General features: G+C 46.6%; 1 protein-coding gene across 1 annotated transcript in view; it reads right to left on the bottom strand.

Moving 5' to 3' along the window:
- The window catches only part of LOC135528809 (netrin receptor DCC-like), a gene marked incomplete at its 5' end in the record, with an annotated part of 225,105 nt that overhangs the window by 134,900 nt on the left and 65,848 nt on the right, over window positions 1-24,357 (bottom strand). Inside the window, 3 exons of the mRNA XM_064957865.1 lie at window positions 5,215-5,409; window positions 15,574-15,684; window positions 19,688-19,829. Of these exons, the coding sequence (XP_064813937.1) occupies window positions 5,215-5,409; window positions 15,574-15,684; window positions 19,688-19,829 (448 nt within the window). The remainder of the gene's footprint in view (window positions 1-5,214; window positions 5,410-15,573; window positions 15,685-19,687; window positions 19,830-24,357) is intronic.

Raw genomic sequence — 24,357 nt, 5'->3', positions numbered from 1 at the left:
CCATGTTCAGTATGCAGTACTACCCCTAACCAGACTGGTACCATGTTCAGTATGCAGTACTACCCCTAACCAGACTGGTACCATGTTCAGTATGTAGTACTACCACTAACCAGACTGGTACCATGTTCAGTATGCAGTACTACCCCTAACCAGACTGGTACCATGTTCAGTATGTAGTACTACCACTAACCAGACTGGTACCATGTTCAGTATGCAGTACTACCCCTAACTAGACCATGTTCAGTATGTAGTACTACCACTAACCAGACCATGTTCAGTATGCAGTACTACCCTAACCAGACTGGTACCATGTTCAGTATGCAGTACTACCCCTAACCAGACTGGTACCATGTTCAGTATGCAGTACTACCCCTAACCAGACCATGTTCAGTATGTAGTACTACCCTAACCAGACTGGTACCATGTTCAGTATGTAGTACTACCCCTAACCAGACCATGTTCAGTATGCAGTACTACCCTAACCAGACTGGTACCATGTTCAGTATGCAGTACTACCACTAACCAGACTGGTACCATGTTCAGTATGTAGTACTACCACTAACCAGACTGGTACCATGTTCAGTATGCAGTACTACCACTAACCAGACTGGTACCATGTTCAGTATGTAGTACTACCACTAACCAGACTGGTACCATGTTCAGTATGCAGTACTACCCCTAACTAGACCATGTTCAGTATGCAGTACTACCCTAACCAGACCATGTTCAGTATGCAGTACTACCCCTAACCAGACTGGTACCATGTTCAGTATGCAGTACTACCCCTAACCAGACTGGTACCATGTTCAGTATGCAGTACTACCCCTAACTAGACCATGTTCAGTATGCAGTACTACCCCTAACCAGACTGGTACCATGTTCAGTATGTAGTACTACCCCTAACCAGACTGGTACCATGTTCAGTATGTAGTACTACCACTAACCAGACTGGTACCATGTTCAGTATGCAGTACTACCACTAACCAGACTGGTACCATGTTCAGTATGCAGTACTACCACTAACCAGACTGGTACCATGTTCAGTATACAGTACTACCACTAACCAGACTGGTACCATGTTCAGTATGCAGTACTACCCCTAACTAGACCATGTTCAGTATGCAGTACTACCCCTAACCAGACTGGTACCATGTTCAGTATGTAGTACTACCCTAACCAGACTGGTACCATGTTCAGTATGTAGTACTACCCTAACCAGACTGGTACCATGTTCAGTATGTAGTACTACCCCTAACCAGACTGGTACCATGTTCAGTATGTAGTACTACCCCTAACTAGACCATGTTCAGTATGCAGTACTACCCCTAACTAGACCATGTTCAGTATGCAGTACTACCCCTAACCAGACTGGTACCATGTTCAGTATACAGTACTACCCCTAACCAGACTGGTACCATGTTCAGTATACAGTACTACCACTAACCAGACCATGTTCAGTATGCAGTACTACCACTAACCAGACTGGTACCATGTTCAGTATGCAGTACTACCACTAACCAGACTGGTACCATGTTCAGTATGCAGTACTACCACTAACCAGACTGGTACCATGTTCAGTATGTAGTACTACCCCTAACCAGACCATGTTCAGTATACAGTACTACCACTAACCAGACCATGTTCAGTATGCAGTACTACCACTAACCAGACTGGTACCATGTTCAGTATGCAGTACTACCCCTAACCAGACTGGTACCATGTTCAGTATGCAGTACTACCACTAACCAGACTGGTACCATGTTCAGTATGTAGTACTACCCCTAACCAGACCATGTTCAGTATACAGTACTACCCCTAACCAGACTGGTACCATGTTCAGTATGTAGTACTACCACTAACCAGACTGGTACCATGTTCAGTATGCAGTACTACCCCTAACCAGACTGGTACCATGTTCAGTATGCAGTACTACCCCTAACCAGACTGGTACCATGTTCAGTATACAGTACTACCCCTAACTAGACTGGTACCATGTTCAGTATGTAGTACTACCCCTAACCAGACTGGTACCATGTTCAGTATGTAGTACTACCCCTAACCAGACTGGTACCATGTTCAGTATGCAGTACTACCCCTAACCAGACTGGTACCATGTTCAGTATGTAGTACTACCACTAACCAGACTGGTACCATGTTCAGTATGCAGTACTACCACTAACCAGACTGGTACCATGTTCAGTATGTAGTACTACCCCTAACCAGACTGGTACCATGTTCAGTATGCCATGTTCAGTATGCAGTACTACCCCTAACCAGACTGGTACCATGTTCAGTATACAGTACTACCACTAACCAGACTGGTACCATGTTCAGTATGCAGTACTACCCTAACCAGACTGGTACCATGTTCAGTATGTAGTACTACCCCTAACCAGACCATGTTCAGTATGTAGTACTACCCCTAACTAGACCATGTTCAGTATGCAGTACTACCACTAACCAGACTGGTACCATGTTCAGTATGTAGTACTACCCTAACTAGACCATGTTCAGTATGTAGTACTACCCCTAACTAGACCATGTTCAGTATGCAGTACTACCACTAACCAGACTGGTACCATGTTCAGTATGCAGTACTACCCCTAACCAGACCATGTTCAGTATGTAGTACTACCCCTAACTAGACCATGTTCAGTATGCAGTACTACCACTAACCAGACTGGTACCATGTTCAGTATACAGTACTACCCCTAACCAGACTGGTACCATGTTCAGTATGTAGTACTACCACTAACCAGACTGGTACCATGTTCAGTATACAGTACTACCACTAACCAGACTGGTACCATGTTCAGTATGTAGTACTACCCCTAACCAGACCATGTTCAGTATACAGTACTACCCCTAACCAGACTGGTACCATGTTCAGTATGTAGTACTACCACTAACCAGACTGGTACCATGTTCAGTATGCAGTACTACCCCTAACCAGACTGGTACCATGTTCAGTATGCAGTACTACCCCTAACCAGACCATGTTCAGTCTGCAGTACTACCCCTAACCAGACCATGTTCAGTATGTAGTACTACCCCTAACCAGACTGGTACCATGTTCAGTATGTAGTACTACCCCTAACTAGACCATGTTCAGTATGCAGTACTACCCCTAACTAGACCATGTTCAGTATGCAGTACTACCCCTAACTAGACCATGTTCAGTATGCAGTACTACCACTAACCAGACTGGTACCATGTTCAGTATGTAGTACTACCACTAACCAGACTGGTACCATGTTCAGTCTGCAGTACTACCCCTAACCAGACTGGTACCATGTTCAGTATGCAGTACTACCACTAACCAGACTGGTACCATGTTCAGTATACAGTACTACCACTAACCAGACTGGTACCATGTTCAGTATACAGTACTACCCCTAACCAGACTGGTACCATGTTCAGTCTGCAGTACTACCACTAACCAGACTGGTACCATGTTCAGTATACAGTACTACCCCTAACCAGACTGGTACCATGTTCAGTATGCAGTACTACCACTAACCAGACCATGTTCAGTATACAGTACTACCCCTAACCAGACTGGTACCATGTTCAGTATGCAGTACTACCACTAACCAGACCATGTTCAGTATACAGTACTACCCCTAACCAGACTGGTACCATGTTCAGTATACAGTACTACCCCTAACCAGACTGGTACCATGTTCAGTATGCAGTACTACCACTAACCAGACCATGTTCAGTATGCAGTACTACCACTAACCAGACTGGTACCATGTTCAGTATACAGTACTACCCCTAACCAGACTGGTACCATGTTCAGTATGTAGTACTACCCCTAACTAGACCATGTTCAGTATGCAGTACTACCACTAACCAGACTGGTACCATGTTCAGTATGCAGTACTACCCCTAACCAGACTGGTACCATGTTCAGTATGCAGTACTACCCCTAACCAGACCATGTTCAGTATGTAGTACTACCCCTAACCAGACTGGTACCATGTTCAGTCTGCAGTACTACCCCTAACCAGACTGGTACCATGTTCAGTATGCAGTACTACTCCTAACCAGACTGGTACCATGTTCAGTATGCAGTACTACTCCTAACCAGACTGGTACCATGTTCAGTATGCAGTACTACCCCTAACCAGACTGGTACCATGTTCAGTATGCAGTACTACTCCTAACCAGACTGGTACCATGTTCAGTATGTAGTACTACCACTAACCAGACTGGTACCATGTTCAGTATGTAGTAACCAGACTACCCCTAACCAGACCATGTTCAGTATGCAGTACTACTCCTAACCAGACTGGTACCATGTTCAGTATACAGTACTACCCTAACTAGACTGGTACCATGTTCAGTATGCAGTACTACCCTAACCAGACCATGTTCAGTATGCAGTACTACCACTAACCAGACTGGTACCATGTTCAGTATGCAGTACTACCCCTAACCAGACCATGTTCAGTATGCAGTACTACCACTAACCAGACTGGTACCATGTTCAGTATGCAGTACTACCCCTAACCAGACTGGTACCATGTTCAGTATGCAGTACTACCCCTAACCAGACTGGTACCATGTTCAGTATGCAGTACTACCCCTAACCAGACTGGTACCATGTTCAGTATACAGTACTACCACTAACCAGACTGGTACCATGTTCAGTATGCAGTACTACCCCTAACCAGACTGGTACCATGTTCAGTATGCAGTACTACCCCTAACCAGACTGGTACCATGTTCAGTATGCAGTACTACCCCTAACTAGACCATGTTCAGTATGTAGTACTACCACTAACCAGACCATGTTCAGTATGCAGTACTACCCCTAACCAGACTGGTACCATGTTCAGTATGCAGTACTACCCCTAACCAGACTGGTACCATGTTCAGTATGCAGTACTACCCCTAACCAGACTGGTACCATGTTCAGTATGCAGTACTACCCCTAACCAGACTGGTACCATGTTCAGTATGCAGTACTACCCCTAACCAGACTGGTACCATGTTCAGTATGCAGTACTAACCCTAACCAGACCATGTTCAGTATGCAGTACTACCCCTAACCAGACTGGTACCATGTTCAGTATGTAGTACTACCACTAACCAGACTGGTACCATGTTCAGTATGCAGTACTACCCCTAACTAGACCATGTTCAGTATGTAGTACTACCACTAACCAGACCATGTTCAGTATACAGTACTACCACTAGAGAACTCACCCAGGTTTTCTATGGCGTAGTATCGCTGCTTACTGTCCACCCTGACCGTCTCGGCGTAGGGACTTCCTACTCCGTAGCCAATGATGTAGCCCCGTACTAGGATGTTGGGGTTGAGGGGAGGAGTCCAGCTCATGATGATGCTGTTGGGCAGGGGTCGAACATGGAGGGAACTCGGTTGATTCGGGACTTGGCTCTCTGGAAAGAAAATGTAAGACAAAGTGGAATGTTTCAGATACAGTGATCGGCTATGAAAAGCCAACTGACATTTAGGTGTTGAGCTGTTGCACCCTCTACAACCACTGTGATTATTATTATTTGACCCTGCTGGTCACCTATGAACATTTGAACATCTTGGCCATGTTCTGTTATAATCTCCACCCGGTACAGCCAGAAGAGGACTGGCCACCCCTCAAAGCCTGGTTCCTCTCTAGGTTTCTTCCTAGGTTCTGGCCTTTCTTGGGTAGTTTTTCCTAGCCACCGTGCTTCTACACCTGCATTGCTTGCTGTTTGGGGTTTTAGGCTGGGTTTCTGTACAGCACTTTGAGATATCAGCTGATGTACGAAGGGCTTTATAAATACATTTGATTTGATTTGATTCAGATAATACGGAATCACCATGGAAACGGGCCTAAAATGTAACAATGATAATATCTACATACAGTGGGGCAAAAAAAGTATTTAGTCAGCCACCAATTGTGCAAGTTCTCCCACTTAAAAAGATGAGAGAGGCCTGTAATTTTAATCATAGGTACACTTCAACTATGACAGACAAAATGAGAAAAAAAAAATCACATTGTAGGATTTTTAATGAATTTATTTGTAAATTATGGTGGAAAATAAGTATTTGATCACCTACAAACAAGCAAGATTTTCTGTCTCTCACAGACCTGTAACTTCTTCTCCTCTGTCCTCCACTTGTTACCTGTATTAATGGCACCTGTTTGAACTTGTGTATTGATGACTCATCAGTGGTATTGTGTAACAATGATAATATACAGTGCCTTGCGAAAGTATTCGGCCCCCTTGAACTTTGCGACCTTTTGCCACATTTCAGGCTTCAAACATGAAGATATAAAACTGTATTTTTTTGTGAAGAATCAACAACAAGTGGGACACAATCACGAAGTGGAACGACATTTATTGGATATTTCAAACCTTTTTAACAAATCAAAAACTGAAAAATTGGGCGTGCAAAATTATTCAGCCCCTTTACTTTCAGTGCAGCAAACTATCTCCAGATGTTCAGTGAGGATCTCTGAATGATCCAATGTTGACCTAAATGACTAATGATGATAAATACAATCCACCTGTGTGTAATCAAGTCTCCGTATAAATGCACCTGCACTGTGATATTCTCAGAGGTCCGTTAAAAGGGCAGAGAGCATCATGAAGAACAAGGAACACACCAGGCAGGTCCGAGATACTGTTGTGAAGAAGTTTAAAGCCGGATTTGGATACAAAAAGATTTCCCAAGCTTTAAACATCCCAAGGAGCACTGTGCAAGCGATAATATTGAAATGGAAGGAGTATCAGACCACTGCAAATCTACCAAGTCCTGGCCGTCCCTCTAAACTTTCAGCTCATACAAGGAGAAGACTGATCAGAGATGCAGCCAAGAGGCCCATGATCACTCTGGATGAACTGCAGAGATCTACAGCTGAGGTGGGAGACTCTGTCCATAGGACAACAATCAGTCTTATATTGCACAAATCTGGCCTTTATGGAAGTGTGGCAAGAAGAAAGCCATTTCTTAAAGATATCCATAAAAAGTGTTTGCCACAAGCCACATGGGAGACGTGGGAGAAGGTGCTCTGGTCAGATGAAACCAAAATGGAACTTTTTGGCAACAATGCAAAACGTTATGTTTGGCGTAAAAGCAACACAGCTCATCACCCTGAACACACCATACCCACTGTCAAACATGGTGGTGGCAGAATCATGGTTTGGGCCTGCTTTTCTTCAGCAGGGACAGGGAAGATGGTTAAAATTGATGGGAAGATGGATGCAGCCAAATACAGGACCATTCTGGAAGAAAACCTGATGGAGTCTGCAAAAGACCTGAGACTGGGACGGAGATTTGTCTTCCAACAAGACAATGATCCAAAACATAAAGCAAAATCTACAATGGAATGGTTCAAAAATAAACATATCCAGGTGTTAGAATGGCCAAGTCAAAGTCCAGACCTGAATCCAATCGAGAATCTGTGGAAAGAACTGAAAACTGCTGTTCACAAATGCTCTCCATCCAACCTCACTGAGCTCGAGCTGTTTTGCAAGGAGGAATGGGAAAAAAATTCAGTCTCTCGATGTGCAAAACTGATAGAGACATACCCCAAGCGACTTACAGCTGTAATCGCAGCAAAAGGTGGCGCTACAAAGTATTAACTTAAGGGGGCTGAATAATTTTGCACTCCCAATTTTTCAGTTTTTTATTTGTTAAAAAAGTTTGAAATATCCAATAAATGTCGTTCCACTTCATGATTGTGTCCCACTTGTTGTTGATTCTTCACAAAAAAATACAGTTTTATATCTTTATGTTTGAAGCCTGAAATGTGGCAAAAGGTCGCAAAGTTCAAGGGGGCCGAATACTTTCGCAAGGCACTGTACATACAGTCATGCATGTACACATTTAACCTATGGGTGGTTCCTGGGAATCTGACCCGCGATCCTGGCGCGTTGTCAAGCGCCACGCTCTACCAACTGAGATATTCAGGACCAACATTTTGTTTTTATCCTTTGATGATATTTTCACACAGTATATCGACTTGTATGAATGATTTGTGGGTTTTTTTTCAATGTCAAATCAAATCCAATCCAATCAGAATCAGTACTAACATCCTTCTCACTAAAGCTAATGTGATCCGACAGTTTGTGATAATCCTCTAGGAAAGAGGACGCTGAGAAGACATTCTGAGGTTAATATCAGTTTACTGAGTGATAATCCATTAGAATTGCATTAGGTCCCTTGTCATCTCTTAAAACCATCTGCCTGATTGATCTCTTCCTCATCTCACCACTCTCTCCTCCGTGACCTGTTCACATGTCCTTCTTAAATGCCTGGCTGCCAAAGCTTGTTCTTAATCAGGTTATGTAGAATTTATATGAAACAAAAAAAAATGCTTTTAAGTTGCGCCAGGCATAGTTAGTATTCGAGTCCCAAATGGCATTCTATTCCTTATTTAGTGCACTAAAGTGGGCCCTGTTGGTACCTGTGGGCCCTGTTGGCACCTGTAGGCCTTGTTGGCACCTGTGGGCCCTGTTGGCACCTGTGGGTCTGTTGGAACATGTGGGCCCTGTTGGAACCGGTGGGCCCTGTTGGCACCCGTGTGCCCTGTTGGAACCCGTGGGCCCTGTTGGAACCCGTGGGCCCTGTTGGCACCCGTGGGCCCTGTTGGAACCCGTGGGCCCTGTTGGAACCCGTGGGCCCTATTGGAACCCGTGGGCCCTGTTGGCACCCGTGGGCCCTGTTGGAACCCGTGGGCCCTGTTGGAACCCGTGGACCCTGTTGGCACCCGTGGGCCCTGTTGGCACCCGTGGGCCCTGTTGGCACCCGTGGGCCCTGTTGGAACCCGAGGGCCCTGTTGGAACCCGTGGGCCCTGTTGGAACCCGTGGGCCCTGTTGGCACCCGTGGGCCCTGTTGGAACCCGTGGGCCCTGTTGGAACCCGTGGGCCCTGTTGGAACCCGTGGGCCCTGTTGGAACCCGTGGGCCCTGTTGGAACCTGTGGGCCCTGTTGGCACCCGTGGGCCCTGTTGGCACCCGTGGGCCCTGTTGGAATCCGTGGGCCCTGTTGGCACCCGTGGGCCCTGTTGTCACCCGTGGGTCCTGTTGGAACCCGTGGGCACTGTTGGAACCCGTGGGCCCTGTTGGAACCCGTGGGCCCTGTTGGCACCCGTGGGCCCTGTTGGAACCCGTGGGCCCTGTTGGAACCCGTGGGCCCTATTGGAACCCGTGGGCCCTGTTGGCACCCGTGGGCCCTGTTGGAACCCGTGGGCCCTGTTGGAACCCGTGGACCCTGTTGGCACCCGTGGGCCCTGTTGGCACCCGTGGGCCCTGTTGGCACCCGTGGGCCCTGTTGGAACCCGTGGGCCCTGTTGGAACCCGAGGGCCCTGTTGGAACCCGTGGGCCCTGTTGGAACCCGTGGGCCCTGTTGGCACCCGTGGGCCCTGTTGGAACCTGTGGGCCCTGTTGGAACCCGTGGGCCCTGTTGGAACCCGTGGGCCCTGTTGGAACCCGTGGGCCCTGTTGGAACCTATGGGCCCTGTTGGCACCCGTGGGCCCTGTTGGCACCCGTGGGCCCTGTTGGAATCCGTGGGCCCTGTTGGCACCCGTGGGCCCTGTTGGCACCCGTGGGCACTGTTGGAACCCGTGGGCCCTGTTGGAACCCGTGGGCCCTGTTGGCACCCGTGGGCCCTGTTGGAACCCGTGGGCCCTGTTGGCACCACTTTAGTAAAAGGTTGCCATTTGGGACAGTGAAACTAGACATTTTGTTATTTTAGTGTTTGAAGGCTGCCAGTCAAGCAGTCCAGTATCATCCCCATCACATTGCCAGTGGATGACTGCACAGCAGGTTTGTATGATGCTCAATATGTTACAACTCTTTATACACCTTGGCCTCACCACTGTCTAAATATTTAAAACAATCACTCTGAATACAAGAGTCCAGCCCTGCCTCAGGGAATAGAGACAGAGAGAGACATGGTAGTGGAGGAGGAAGATGGGAATAGAGACATGGTAGTAGAGGAGGAAGAGGAGAACAGAGACATGGTAGTAGAGGAGGAAGATGGGAATAGAGACTTGGTAGTAGAGGAGGAAGAGGAGAATAGAGACATGGTAGTAGAGGAGGAAGATGGGAATAGAGACATGGTAGTAGAGGAGGAAGAGGAGAACAGAGACATGGTAGTAGAGGAGGAAGATGGGAATAGAGACTTGGTAGTAGAGGAGGAAGAGGAGAATAGAGACATGGTAGTAGAGGAGGAAGATGGGAATAGAGACTTGGTAGTAGAGGAGGAAGAGGAGAATAGAGACATGGTAGTAGAGGAGGAAGAGGAGAACAGAGACATGGTAGTAGAGGAGGAAGATGGGAATAGAGACTTGGTAGTAGAGGAGGAAGAGGAGAATAGAGACATGGTAGTAGAGGAGGAAGAGGAGAACAGAGACATGGTAGTAGAGGAGGAAGATGGGAATAGAGACTTGGTAGTAGAGGAGGAAGAGGAGAATAGAGACATGGTAGTAGAGGAGGAAGAGGAGAACAGAGACATGGTAGTAGAGGAGGAAGAGGAGAACAGAGACATGGTAGTAGAGGAGGAAGAGGAGAACAGAGACATGGTAGTAGAGGAGGAAGAGGAGAACAGAGACATGGTAGTAGAGGAAGAGGAGAACAGAGACATGGTAGTAGAGGAAGAGGGGAATAGAGACATGGTAGTAGAGGAGGAAGAGGAGAACAGAGACATGGTAGTAGAGGAAGAGGAGAACAGAGACATGGTAGTAGAGGAAGAGGAGAACAGAGACATGGTAGTAGAGGAAGAGGGGAATAGAGACATGGTAGTGGAGGAGGAAGAGGAGAATAGAGACATGGTAGTAGAGGAGGAAGAGGAGAACAGAGACATGGTAGTAGAGGAAGAGGAGAACAGAGACATGGTAGTAGAGGAAGAGGAGAACAGAGACATGGTAGTAGAGGAAGAGGGGAATAGAGACATGGTAGTAGAGGAGGAAGAGAGAAATAGAGACATGGTAGTAGAGGAGGAAGAGGAGAACAGAGACATGGTAGTAGAGGAGGAAGAGGAGAACAGAGACATGGTAGTAGAGGAGGAAGAGGAGATTAGAGACATGGTAGTAGAGGAAGAGGAGAACAGAGACATGGTAGTAGAGGAAGAGGAGAACAGAGACATGGTAGTAGAGGAGGAAGAGGAGAACAGAGACATGGTAGTAGAGGAGGAAGAGGAGAACAGAGACATGGTAGTAGAGGAGGAAGAGGAGAATAGAGACATGGTAGTAGAGGAGGAAGAGGAGAACAGAGACATGGTAGTAGAGGAGGAAGAGGAGAACAGAGACATGGTAGTAGAGGAAGAGGAGAACAGAGACATGGTAGTAGAGGAGGAAGAGGAGAACAGAGACATGGTAGTAGAGGAGGAAGAGGAGAACAGAGACATGGTAGTAGAGGAAGAGGAGAACAGAGACATGGTAGTAGAGGAAGAGGAGAACAGAGACATGGTAGTAGAGGAGGAAGAGGAGAACAGAGACATGGTAGTAGAGGAGGAAGAGGAGAACAGAGACATGGTAGTAGAGGAGGAAGAGGGAAATAGAGACATGGTAGTAGAGGAGGAAGAGGAGAACAGAGACATGGTAGTAGAGGAAGAGGAGAACAGAGACATGGTAGTAGAGGAAGAGGAGAATAGAGACATGGTAGTAGAGGAGGAAGAGGAGAACAGAGACATGGTAGTAGAGGAGGAAGAGGAGAACAGAGACATGGTAGTAGAGGAGGAAGAGGAGAACAGAGACATGGTAGTAGAGGAAGAGGAGAACAGAGACATGGTAGTAGAGGAAGAGGAGAATAGAGACATGGTAGTAGAGGAGGAAGAGGAGAACAGAGACATGGTAGTAGAGGAGGAAGAGGAGAACAGAGACATGGTAGTAGAGGAGGAAGAGGAGAACAGAGACATGGTAGTAGAGGAGGAAGAGGAGAACAGAGACATGGTAGTAGAGGAAGAGGAGAACAGAGACATGGTAGTAGAGGAAGAGGAGAACAGAGACATGGTAGTAGAGGAAGAGGGAAATAGAGACTTGGTAGTAGAGGAGGAAGAGGAGAACAGAGACATGGTAGTAGAGGAAGAGGAGAACAGAGACATGGTAGTAGAGGAAGAGGGGAATAGAGACTTGGTAGTAGAGGAGGAAGAGGAGAACAGAGACATGGTAGTAGAGGAGGAAGAGGAGAACAGAGACATGGTAGTAGAGGAGGAAGAGGAGAACAGAGACATGGTAGTAGAGGAAGAGGGGAATAGAGACTTGGTAGTAGAGGAGGAAGAGGAGAACAGAGACATGGTAGTAGAGGAAGAGGAGAACAGAGACATGGTAGTAGAGGAAGAGGAGAACAGAGACATGGTAGTAGAGGAGGAAGAGGAGAACAGAGACATGGTAGTAGAGGAAGAGGAGAACAGAGACATGGTAGTAGAGGAGGAAGAGGAGAACAGAGACATGGTAGTAGAGGAAGAGGAGAACAGAGACATGGTAGTAGAGGAAGAGGGGAATAGAGACTTGGTAGTAGAGGAGGAAGAGGAGAACAGAGACATGGTAGTAGAGGAAGAGGAGAACAGAGACATGGTAGTAGAGGAAGAGGAGAACAGAGACATGGTAGTAGAGGAGGAAGAGGAGAACAGAGACATGGTAGTAGAGGAGGAAGAGGAGAACAGAGACATGGTAGTAGAGGAAGAGGGGAATAGAGACTTGGTAGTAGAGGAGGAAGAGGAGAACAGAGACATGGTAGTAGAGGAGGAAGAGGAGAACAGAGACATGGTAGTAGAGGAAGAGGAGAACAGAGACATGGTAGTAGAGGAAGAGGGGAATAGAGACTTGGTAGTAGAGGAGGAAGAGGAGAACAGAGACATGGTAGTAGAGGAAGAGGAGAACAGAGACATGGTAGTAGAGGAAGAGGAGAACAGAGACATGGTAGTAGAGGAGGAAGAGGAGAACAGAGACATGGTAGTAGAGGAGGAAGATGGGAATAGAGACATGGTAGTAGAGGAGGAAGATGGGAATAGAGACATGGTAGTAGAGGAGGAAGAGGAGAACAGAGACATGGTAGTAGAGGAAGAGGAGAACAGAGACATGGTAGTAGAGGAGGAAGATGGGAATAGAGACATGGTAGTAGAGGAGGAAGAGGAGAACAGAGACATGGTAGTAGAGGAAGAGGAGAACAGAGACATGGTAGTAGAGGAGGAAGAGGAGAACAGAGACATGGTAGTAGAGGAGGAAGAGGAGAACAGAGACATGGTAGTAGAGGAGGAAGAGGAGAACAGAGACATGGTAGTAGAGGAAGAAGAGGAGAACAGAGACATGGTAGTAGAGGAAGAGGAGAACAGAGACATGGTAGTAGAGGAGGAAGAGGAGAACAGAGACATGGTAGTAGAGGAGGAAGAGGAGAACAGAGACATGGTAGTAGAGGAAGAGGAGAACAGAGACATGGTAGTAGAGGAGGAAGAGGAGAATAGAGACATGGTAGTAGAGGAGGAAGAGGAGAACAGAGACATGGTAGTAGAGGAAGAAGAGGAGAACAGAGACATGGTAGTAGAGGAAGAGGAGAACAGAGACATGGTAGTAGAGGAGGAAGAGGAGAACAGAGACATGGTAGTAGAGGAAGAGGAGAACAGAGACATGGTAGTAGAGGAGGAAGAGGAGAACAGAGACATGGTAGTAGAGGAGGAAGAGGGAAATAGAGACATGGTAGTAGAGGAAGAGGAGAACAGAGACATGGTAGTAGAGGAAGAGGAGAACAGAGACATGGTAGTAGAGGAAGAGGAGAACAGAGACATGGTAGTAGAGGAGGAAGAGGAGAACAGAGACATGGTAGTAGAGGAAGAGGAGAACAGAGACATGGTAGTAGAGGAGGAAGAGGAGAACAGAGACATGGTAGTAGAGGAAGAGGAGAACAGAGACATGGTAGTAGAGGAGGAAGAGGAGAACAGAGACATGGTAGTAGAGGAGGAAGAGGGAAATAGAGACATGGTAGTAGAGGAGGAAGAGGAGAACAGAGACATGGTAGTAGAGGAAGAGGAGAACAGAGACATGGTAGTAGAGGAGGAAGAGGGAAATAGAGACATGGTAGTAGAGGAGGAAGAGGGAAATAGAGACATGGTAGTAGAGGAGGAAGAGGAGAACAGAGACATGGTAGTAGAGGAAGAGGAGAACAGAGACATGGTAGTAGAGGAAGAGGAGAACAGAGACATGGTAGTAGAGGAGGAAGAGGAGAACAGAGACATGGTAGTAGAGGAGGAAGATGGGAATAGAGACATGGTAGTAGAGGAGGAAGATGGGAATAGAGACATGGTAGTAGAGGAGGAAGAGGAGAACAGAGACATGGTAGTAGAGGAAGAGGAGAACAGAGACATGGTAGTAGAGGAGGAAGATGGGAATAGAGACATGGTAGTAGAGGAGGAAGAGGAGAACAGAGACATGGTAGTAGAGGAAGAGGAGAACAGAGACATGGTAGTAGAGGAGGAAGAGGAGAACAGAGACATGGTAGTAGAGGAGGAAGAGGAGAACAGAGACATGGTAGTAGAGGAGGAAGAGGAGAACAGAGACATGGTAGTAGAGGAAGAAGAGGAGAACAGAGACATGGTAGTAGAGGAAGAGGAGAACAGAGACATGGTAGTAGAGGAGGAAGAGGAGAACAGAGACATGGTAGTAGAGGAGGAAGAGGAGAACAGAGACATGGTAGTAGAGGAAGAGGAGAACAGAGACATGGTAGTAGAGGAGGAAGAGGAGAATAGAGACATGGTAGTAGAGGAGGAAGAGGAGAACAGAGACATGGTAGTAGAGGAAGAAGAGGAGAACAGAGACATGGTAGTAGAGGAAGAGGAGAACAGAGACATGGTAGTAGAGGAGGAAGAGGAGAACAGAGACATGGTAGTAGAGGAAGAGGAGAACAGAGACATGGTAGTAGAGGAGGAAGAGGAGAACAGAGACATGGTAGTAGAGGAGGAAGAGGGAAATAGAGACATGGTAGTAGAGGAAGAGGAGAACAGAGACATGGTAGTAGAGGAAGAGGAGAACAGAGACATGGTAGTAGAGGAAGAGGAGAACAGAGACATGGTAGTAGAGGAGGAAGAGGAGAACAGAGACATGGTAGTAGAGGAAGAGGAGAACAGAGACATGGTAGTAGAGGAGGAAGAGGAGAACAGAGACATGGTAGTAGAGGAAGAGGAGAACAGAGACATGGTAGTAGAGGAGGAAGAGGAGAACAGAGACATGGTAGTAGAGGAGGAAGAGGGAAATAGAGACATGGTAGTAGAGGAGGAAGAGGAGAACAGAGACATGGTAGTAGAGGAAGAGGAGAACAGAGACATGGTAGTAGAGGAGGAAGAGGGAAATAGAGACATGGTAGTAGAGGAGGAAGAGGGAAATAGAGACATGGTAGTAGAGGAGGAAGAGGAGAACAGAGACATGGTAGTAGAGGAGGAAGAGGGAAATAGAGACATGGTAGTAGAGGAGGAAGAGGGTAGGGTTGTGTCCCTAATGACATCCTATTTCTTAGGGCACTACTTTTGTCCAGTGTCTATGGGGATCTTGTCAAAAGAGGATGTCATTTGAGAAGCAGAGGGAAGAGACGGACTGAAGTGTAAATAAAGTGTCTTTGTCTTTACCATCAAGGTCATTCTCTGGCGTCTCGGCGGTGAACCACTCGCTGGCCGGGCCCGTGCCGTTAGCTGTCATGGCAGAGACCTGGAAACTGTACTGACTGCCTTTCTCCAGCCCTGAGAGGAGAGGATGTTGTGAAAGACATGTTAAACAAAACTAAAACATCTGTACTGACTGCCTTTCTCCAGGCCTGAGAGGAGAGGATGTTGTGAAAGACATGTTAAACACAACTAAAACATCTGTACTGACTGCCTTTCTCCAGCCCTGAGAGGAGAGGATGTTGTGAAAGACATGTTAAACACAACTAAAACATCTGTACTGACTGCCTTTCTCCAGGCCTGAGAGGAGAGGATGTTGTGAAAGACATGTTAAACACAACTAAAACATCTGTACTGACTGCCTTTCTCCAGGCCTGAGAGGAGAGGATGTTGTGAAAGACATGTTAAACACAACTAAAACATCTGTACTGACTGCCTTTCTCCAGCCCTGAGAGGAGAGGATGTTGTGAAAGACATGTTAAACACAACTAAAACATCTGTACTGACTGCCTTTCTCCAGGCCTGAGAGGAGAGGATGTTGTGAAAGACATGTTAAACACAACTAAAACATCTGTACTGACTGCCTTTCTCCAGCCCTGAGACAGAGACGCACAACAACGTCAGAAAGATATTTTTAAAGAAACACAACGACACATAGATGTTAATGAAAACAGTACTTATCACAAAGCCGAGTCTGTAAACGCAGGGGTGAACACAACAACATCACAGAGACATGTTAAACACCCTACAGTGTCTGTCTCTCTGTGTTCATTGTTAGTGGCAGTTTCTGCACATTCAAAGGCTGAAAATTCATTGTTGCATTACAGAGAAACGATCAGTGGGTGAGTACATCATCACTATTCTCTACAGATGATTGTGGGTGAGTACATCATCACTATTCTCTACAGATGATTGTGGGTGAGTACATCACTATTCTCTACAGGTGATTGTGGGTGAGTACATCACTATTCTCTACAGGTGATTGTGGGTGAGTACATCACTATTCTCTACAGGTGATTGTGGGTGAGTACATCACTATTCTCTACAGGTGATTGTGGGTGAGTACATCACTATTCTCTACAGGTGATTGTGGGTGAGTACATCAGCACGGACGGACACAGACAGACAGACGGACATATGGAGACAGAGACAGAGAGAGGGACAGACAAGCTCTGGTCAAAAGTAGTATACTATATAGGGAATAAGGTGCCATTGAGGACACACCCTAGGATTAGTAGAGCACACACACACTCCCCTGTGTGAAGAGAATTTCCTTTAAGACCAGAAACCCATCTGAATCACTAAACAATAATAAGGAATATTCTGTCATCCACATTCAGTATTGGAATTGAAATAATACCATAGGTCAGTAAAATGAACAAGTAGTTATCTCTGTTGTGGTGTGTGGAGCTCACCTGCCCCCCCCCCTTAATAACCCTGAGGCCAGGTATCCCCCCCTCTTAATAACCCTGAGGCCAGGTATCCCCCCCCTCTTAATAACCCTGAGGCCAGGTATCCCCCCTCTTAATAACCCTGAGGCCAGGTATCCCCCCTCTTAATAACCCTGAGGCCAGGTATCCCCCCCTCTTAATAACCCTGAGGCCAGGTATCCCCCCTCTTAATAACCCTGAGGCCAGGTATCCCCCCTCTTAATAGCCCTGAGGCCAGGTATCCCCCCTCTTAATAACCCTGAGGCCAGGTATCCCCCCCTCTTAATAACCCTGAGGCCAGGTATCCCCCTCTTAATAACCCTGAGGCCAGGTATCCCCCCTCTTAATAACCCTGAGGCCAGGTATCCCCCCCTCTTAATAACCCTGAGGCCAGGTATCCCCCCCCCTCTTAATAACCCTGAGGCCAGGTATCCCCCCCTCTTAATAACCCTGAGGCCAGGTATCCCCCCTCTTAATAACCCTGAGGCCAGGTATCCCCCCCCCCCCCTCTTAATAACCCTGAGGCCAGGTATCCCCCCCTCTTAATAACCCTGAGGCCAGGTATCCCCCCCCTCTTAATAACCCTGAGGCCAGGTATCCCCCTCTTAATAACCCTGAGGCCAGGTATCCCCCCCCTTAATAACCCTGAGGCCAGGTATCCCCCCTCTTAATAACCCTGAGGCCAGGTATCCCCCCTCTTAATAACCCTGAGGCCAGGTATCCCCCCCTCTTAATAACCCTGAGGCCAGGTATCCCCCCTCTTAATAACCCTGAGGCCAGGTATCCCCCCCTCTTAATAACCCTGAGGCCAGGTATCCCCCCTCTTAATAACCCTGAGGCCAGGTATCCCCCCTCTTAATAACCCTGAGGCCAGGTATCCCCCCTCTTAATAACCCTGAGGCCAGGTATCCCCCCACCTTAATAACCCTGAGGCCAGGTATCCCCCCCCCTCTTAATAACCCTGAGGCCAGGTATCCCCCCTCTTAATAACCCTGAGGCCAGGTATCCCCCCCTCTTAATAACCCTGAGGCCAGGTATCCCCCTCTTAATAACCCTGAGGCCAGGTATCCCCCCTCTTAATAACCCTGAGGCCAGGTATCCCCCCCCCTCTTAATAACCCTGAGGCCAGGTATCCCCCCCCTCTTAATAACCCTGAGGCCAGGTATCCCCCCCCCTTAATAACCCTGAGGCCAGGTATCCCCCCCCCCCTCCTGTCTGTCTCTGCCTTAGATGCAGCCGCTCGCAAATTTAACAATCTATTTTCGTCTTCAAACAATATCAGCCGAGTCTCCTATTAAGAAAACACTGGTTCGTCCCAAATGGCACCCTATTCCCTACGTTAGTGCACTACTTTTGACCCAAATGGCACCCTATTCCCCATATAGTGCACTACTTTTGACCCACATGGCACCCTGTTCCCTACATTAGTGCACTACTTCTGACCCACATGGCACCCTGTTCCCTACATTAGTGCACTACTTCTGACCCAAATGACACCCTATTCCCCATATAGTGCACTACTTCTGACCCACATGGCACCCTGTTCCCTACATTAGTGCACTACTTCTGACCCAAATGGCACCCTATTCCCCATATAGTGCACTACTTTTGACCCAAATGGCACCCTGTTCTCTACATTAGTGCACTACTTTTGACCAGGGCCCATATTGTACTATATAGGGAATGGGGTGCCATTTGGGAGACAGACATATACAGACGGTTGGTTTGCTGTCTGGTTTCACAACATATTGAATTAATATAAATCATTAATCACACCATGAAGTATGCATAATAACTAAACTGCAGAAACAATAAATAATCATTCATTGTAATAATAATAATAATTAATTTAGCCTCTCTAGCGTAAACCAGATAGGTATTAAAACATGCAGCTTTTATGTGTGAGATGAAAAAACATACATTTTTTCATGTGTAATATCTGACAGGTGCTTTCAGAATGTATTCAGACCCCTTGACTGTTTCCACATGTTGTTCCATTACAGCCTTCTTCTAAAACAACAACAATAACTCAGCAGTCTACACATGACCCCATAATGACAAAGTGAAAAAACACATTTTTACATTTACATAAGTATTCAGACCCTTTGCTATGAGACTCTAAATTGAGCTCAGCTGCATCCTGTTTCCATTGATCATCGTTGAGATGTTTCTACAACTTGATTGGAGTCCACCTGTGGTAAATTCAACTGATTGGACATGATTTGGAAAGGCACACACCTGTCTATATAAGGTCCCACAAAAACCAAACCATGGGGTCGAAGGAATTGTCCGTAGAGCCCAAGACAGGATTGTGTCGAGGCACAGATCAGGGGAAGGATAGAAAAACAGGTACCAGAAGTCTCACCTGTGAACAGGTACCAGAAGTCTCACCTGTGAACAGTTACCAGAAGTCTCACCTGTGAACAGGTACCAGAAGTCTCACCTGTGAACAGGTGCCAGAAGTCTCACCTGTGAACAGTTACCAGAAGTCTCACCTGTGAACAGGTACCAGAGGTCTCACCTGTGAACAGGTACCAGAGGTCTCACCTGTGAACAGTTACCAGAAGTCTCACCTGTGAACAGGTACCAGAAGTCTCACCTGTGAACAGTTACCAGAAGTCTCACCTGTGAACAGGTACCAGAAGTCTCACCTGTGAACAGGTACCAGAAGTTGTTAGGTTCGATGGCCTCCTGGTCTCCTCGTCGACCGGTCTTCCGGTGTCGGAGCTTGTAGCCGGTGATGAACCCGTTCTGGCTGTTGGGAGGAGGGGGCTGCCAGCTCACCTTAATGCTCTGACACACAGGGAGAGGACACATGTTCACTACGTACACGTGATCCCAGAGGGAACCGAAACCGGAAACCTTGCTTCGCTAAGGCCACTCTCTTACCAATAGACCCAAATACTGATTTAATAACCACCACATACTGTATAAAAGACAGCTTCCAGCCATCCAAGACACGCCAGGCGGTGTCTGAGAAAGGCCCAGAACATAAGACTGGTCCACCTAACTATCTGGAGATGAATGTACTGACTATGACTGGTCCACCTAGCTATCTGGAGATGAATGTACTGACTATGACTGGTCCACCTAGCTATCTGGAGATGAATGTACTGACTATGACTGGTCCACCTAGCTATCTGGAGATGAATGTACTGACTATGACTGGTCCACCTAACTATCTGGAGATGAATGTACTGACTATGACTGGTCCACCTAGCTATCTGGAGATGAATGTCCTGACTAAGACTGGTCCACCTAGCTATCTGGAGATGAATGTACTGACTATGACTGGTCCACCTTGCTCTCTGGAGATGAATGTACTGACTATGACTGGTCCACCTAGCTATCTGGAGATGAATGTACTGACTATGACTGGTCCACCTAGCTATCTGGAGATGAATGTACTGACTATGACTGGTCCAACTAGCTATCTGGAGATGAATGTACTGACTATGACTGGTCCACCTAGCTATCTGGAGATGAATGTACTGACTATGACTGGTCCTCCTAGCTATCTGGAGATGAATGTACTGACTATGACTGGTCCACCTAGCTATCTGGAGATGAATGTACTGACTATGACTGGTCCTCCTAGCTATCTGGAGATGAATGTACTGACTATGACTGGTCCACCTAGCTATCTGGAGATGAATGTACTGACTATGACTGGTCCACCTAGCTATCTGGAGATGAATGTACTGACTATGACTGGTCCACCTAGCTTTCTGGAGATGAATGTACTGACTATGACTGGTCCATCTAGCTATCTGGAGATGAATGTACTGACTATGACTGGCCCACCTAGCTATCTGAAGATGAATGTACTGACTATGACTGGTCCACCTAGCTATCTGAAGATGAATGTACTGACTATGACTGGTCCACCTAGCTATCTGGAGATGAATGTACTGACTATGACTGGTCCACCTAGCTATCTGAAGATGAATGTACTGACTATGACTGGTCCACCTAGCTATCTGGAGATGAATGTACTGACTATGACTGGTCCACCTAGCTATCTGAAGATGAATGTACTGACTATGACTGGTCCACCTAGCTATCTGAAGATGAATGTACTGACTATGACTGGTCCACCTAGCTATCTGGAGATGAATGTACTGACTATGACTGGTCCACCTAGCTATCTGAAGATGAATGTACTGACTATGACTGGCCCACCTATCTATCTGGAGATGAATGTACTGACTATGACTGGTCCACCTATCTATCTGGAGATGAATGTACTGACTATGACTGGTCCACCTAGCTATCTGGAGATGAATGTACTGACTATGACTGGTCCACCTAGCTATCTGGAGATGAATGTACTGACTATGACTGGTCCACCTAGCTATCTGGAGATGAATGTACTGACTATGACTGGTCCACCTAGCTATCTGGAGATGAATGTACTGACTATGACTGGTCCACCTAGCTATCTGGAGATGAATGTACTGACTATGACTGGTCCACCTAGCTATCTGGAGATGAATGTACTGACTATGACTGGTCCACCTAGCTATCTGGAGATGAATGTACTGACTATGACTGGTCCACCTAGCTATCTGGAGATGAATGTACTGACTATGACTGGTCCACCTAGCTATCTGGAGATGAATGTACTGACTATGACTGGTCCACCTAGCTATCTGGAGATGAATGTACTGACTATGACTGGTCCACCTAGCTATCTGGAGATGAATGTACTGACTATGACTGGTCCACCTAGCTATCTGGAGATGATGATGTACTGACTATGACTGGTCCACCTAGCTATCTGGAGATGAATGTACTGACTATGACTGGTCCACCTAGCTATCTGGAGATGAATGTACTGACTATGACTGGTCCACCTAGCTATCTGGAGATGAATGTACTGACTATGACTGGTCCACCTAGCTATCTGGAGATGAATGTACTGACTATGACTGGTCCACCTAGCTATCTGGAGATGAATGTACTGACTATGACTGGTCCACCTAGCTTTCTGGAGATGAATGTACTGACTATGACTGGTCCTCCTAGCTTTCTGGAGATGAATGTACTGACTATGACTGGTCCTCCTAGCTTTCTGGAGATGAATGTACTGACTATGACTGGTCCACCTAGCTTTCTGGAGATGAATGTACTGACTATGACTGGTCCACCTAGCTATCTGGAGATGAATGTACTGACTATGACTGGTCCACCTAGCTTTCTGGAGATGAATGTACTGACTATGACTGGTCCACCTAGCTTTCTGGAGATGAATGTACTGACTATGACTGGTCCACCTAGCTATCTGGAGATGAATGTACTGACTATGACTGGTCCACCTAGCTATCTGGAGATGAATGTACTGACTATGACTGGTCCACCTAGCTTTCTGGAGATGAATGTACTGACTATGACTGGTCCACCTAGCTATCTGGAGATGAATGTACTGACTTTGACTGGTCCACCTAGCTATCTGGAGATGAATGTACTGACTATGACTGGTCCACCTAGCTATCTGGAGATGAATGTACTGACTATGACTGGTCCACCTAGCTATCTGGAGATGAATGTACTGACTATGACTGGTCCACCTAGCTATCTGGAGATGAATGTACTGACTATGACTGGTCCACCTAGCTTTCTGGAGATGAATGTACTGACTATGACTGGTCCACCTAGCTATCTGGAGATGAATGTACTGACTTTGACTGGTCCACCTAGCTATCTGGAGATGAATGTACTGACTATGACTGGTCCACCTAGCTATCTGGAGATGAATGTACTGACTATGACTGGTCCACCTAGCTTTCTGGAGATGAATGTACTGACTATGACTGGTCCACCTAGCTATCTGGAGATGAATGTACTGACTATGACTGGTCCACCTAGCTTTCTGGAGATGAATGTACTGACTATGACTGGTCCACCTAGCTATCTGGAGATGAATGTACTGACTATGACTGGTCCACCTAGCTATCTGAAGATGAATGTACTGACTATGACTGGTCCATATCTGGAGATGAATGTCCTGACTGTGACTGGTCCACCTAGCTATCTGGAGATGAATGTACTGACTATGACTGGTCCACCTAGCTATCAGGAGATGAATGTACTGACTATGACTGGTCCACCTAGCTATCTGGAGATGAATGTACTGACTATGACTGGCCCACCTAGCTATCTGGAGATGAATGTACTGACTATGACTGGTCCACCTAGCTTTCTGGAGATGAATGTACTGACTATGACTGGTCCACCTAGCTATCTGAAGATGAATGTACTGACTATGACTGGTCCACCTAGCTATCTGGAGATGAATGTACTGACTATGACTGGTCCACCTAGCTATCTGGAGATGAATGTACTGACTATGACTGGTCCACCTAGCTTTCTGGAGATGAATGTACTGACTATGACTGGTCCACCTAGCTATCTGGAGATGAATGTACTGACTATGACTTTTCCACCTAGCTATCTGGAGATGAATGTACTGACTATGACTGGTCCACCTAGCTATCTGGAGATGAATGTACTGACTTTGACTGGTCCACCTAGCTATCTGGAGATGAATGTACTGACTATGACTGGTCCACCTAGCTATCTGGAGATGAATGTACTGACTATGACTGGTCCACCTAGCTATCTGGAGATGAATGTACTGACTATGACTGGTCCACCTAGCTTTCTGGAGATGAATGTACTGACTATGACTGGTCCACCTAGCTATCTGGAGATGAATGTACTGACTATGACTTTTCCACCTAGCTATCTGGAGATGAATGTACTGACTATGACTGGTCCACCTAGCTATCTGGAGATGAATGTACTGACTTTGACTGGTCCACCTAGCTATCTGGAGATGAATGTACTGACTATGACTGGTCCACCTAGCTATCTGGAGATGAATGTACTGACTATGACTGGTCCACCTAGCTATCTGGAGATGAATGTACTGACTATGACTGGTCCACCTAGCTTTCTGGAGATGAATGTACTGACTATGACTGGTCCACCTAGCTATCTGGAGATGAATGTACTGACTATGACTGGTCCACCTAGCTTTCTGGAGATGAATGTACTGACTATGACTGGTCCTCCTAGCTTTCTGGAGATGAATGTACTGACTATGACTGGTCCTCCTAGCTTTCTGGAGATGAATGTACTGACTATGACTGGTCCACCTAGCTTTCTGGAGATGAATGTACTGACTATGACTGGTCCACCTAGCTATCTGGAGATGAATGTACTGACTATGACTGGTCCACCTAGCTTTCTGGAGATGAATGTACTGACTATGACTGGTCCACCTAGCTTTCTGGAGATGAATGTACTGACTATGACT

The sequence above is a fragment of the Oncorhynchus masou genome, unplaced genomic scaffold, assembly GCF_036934945.1.
Source record: "Oncorhynchus masou masou isolate Uvic2021 unplaced genomic scaffold, UVic_Omas_1.1 unplaced_scaffold_1039, whole genome shotgun sequence".
NCBI classification, from domain to species: Eukaryota; Metazoa; Chordata; class Actinopteri; order Salmoniformes; family Salmonidae; genus Oncorhynchus; species Oncorhynchus masou.
This window is presented reverse-complemented; position numbering and strand designations above follow the sequence as displayed.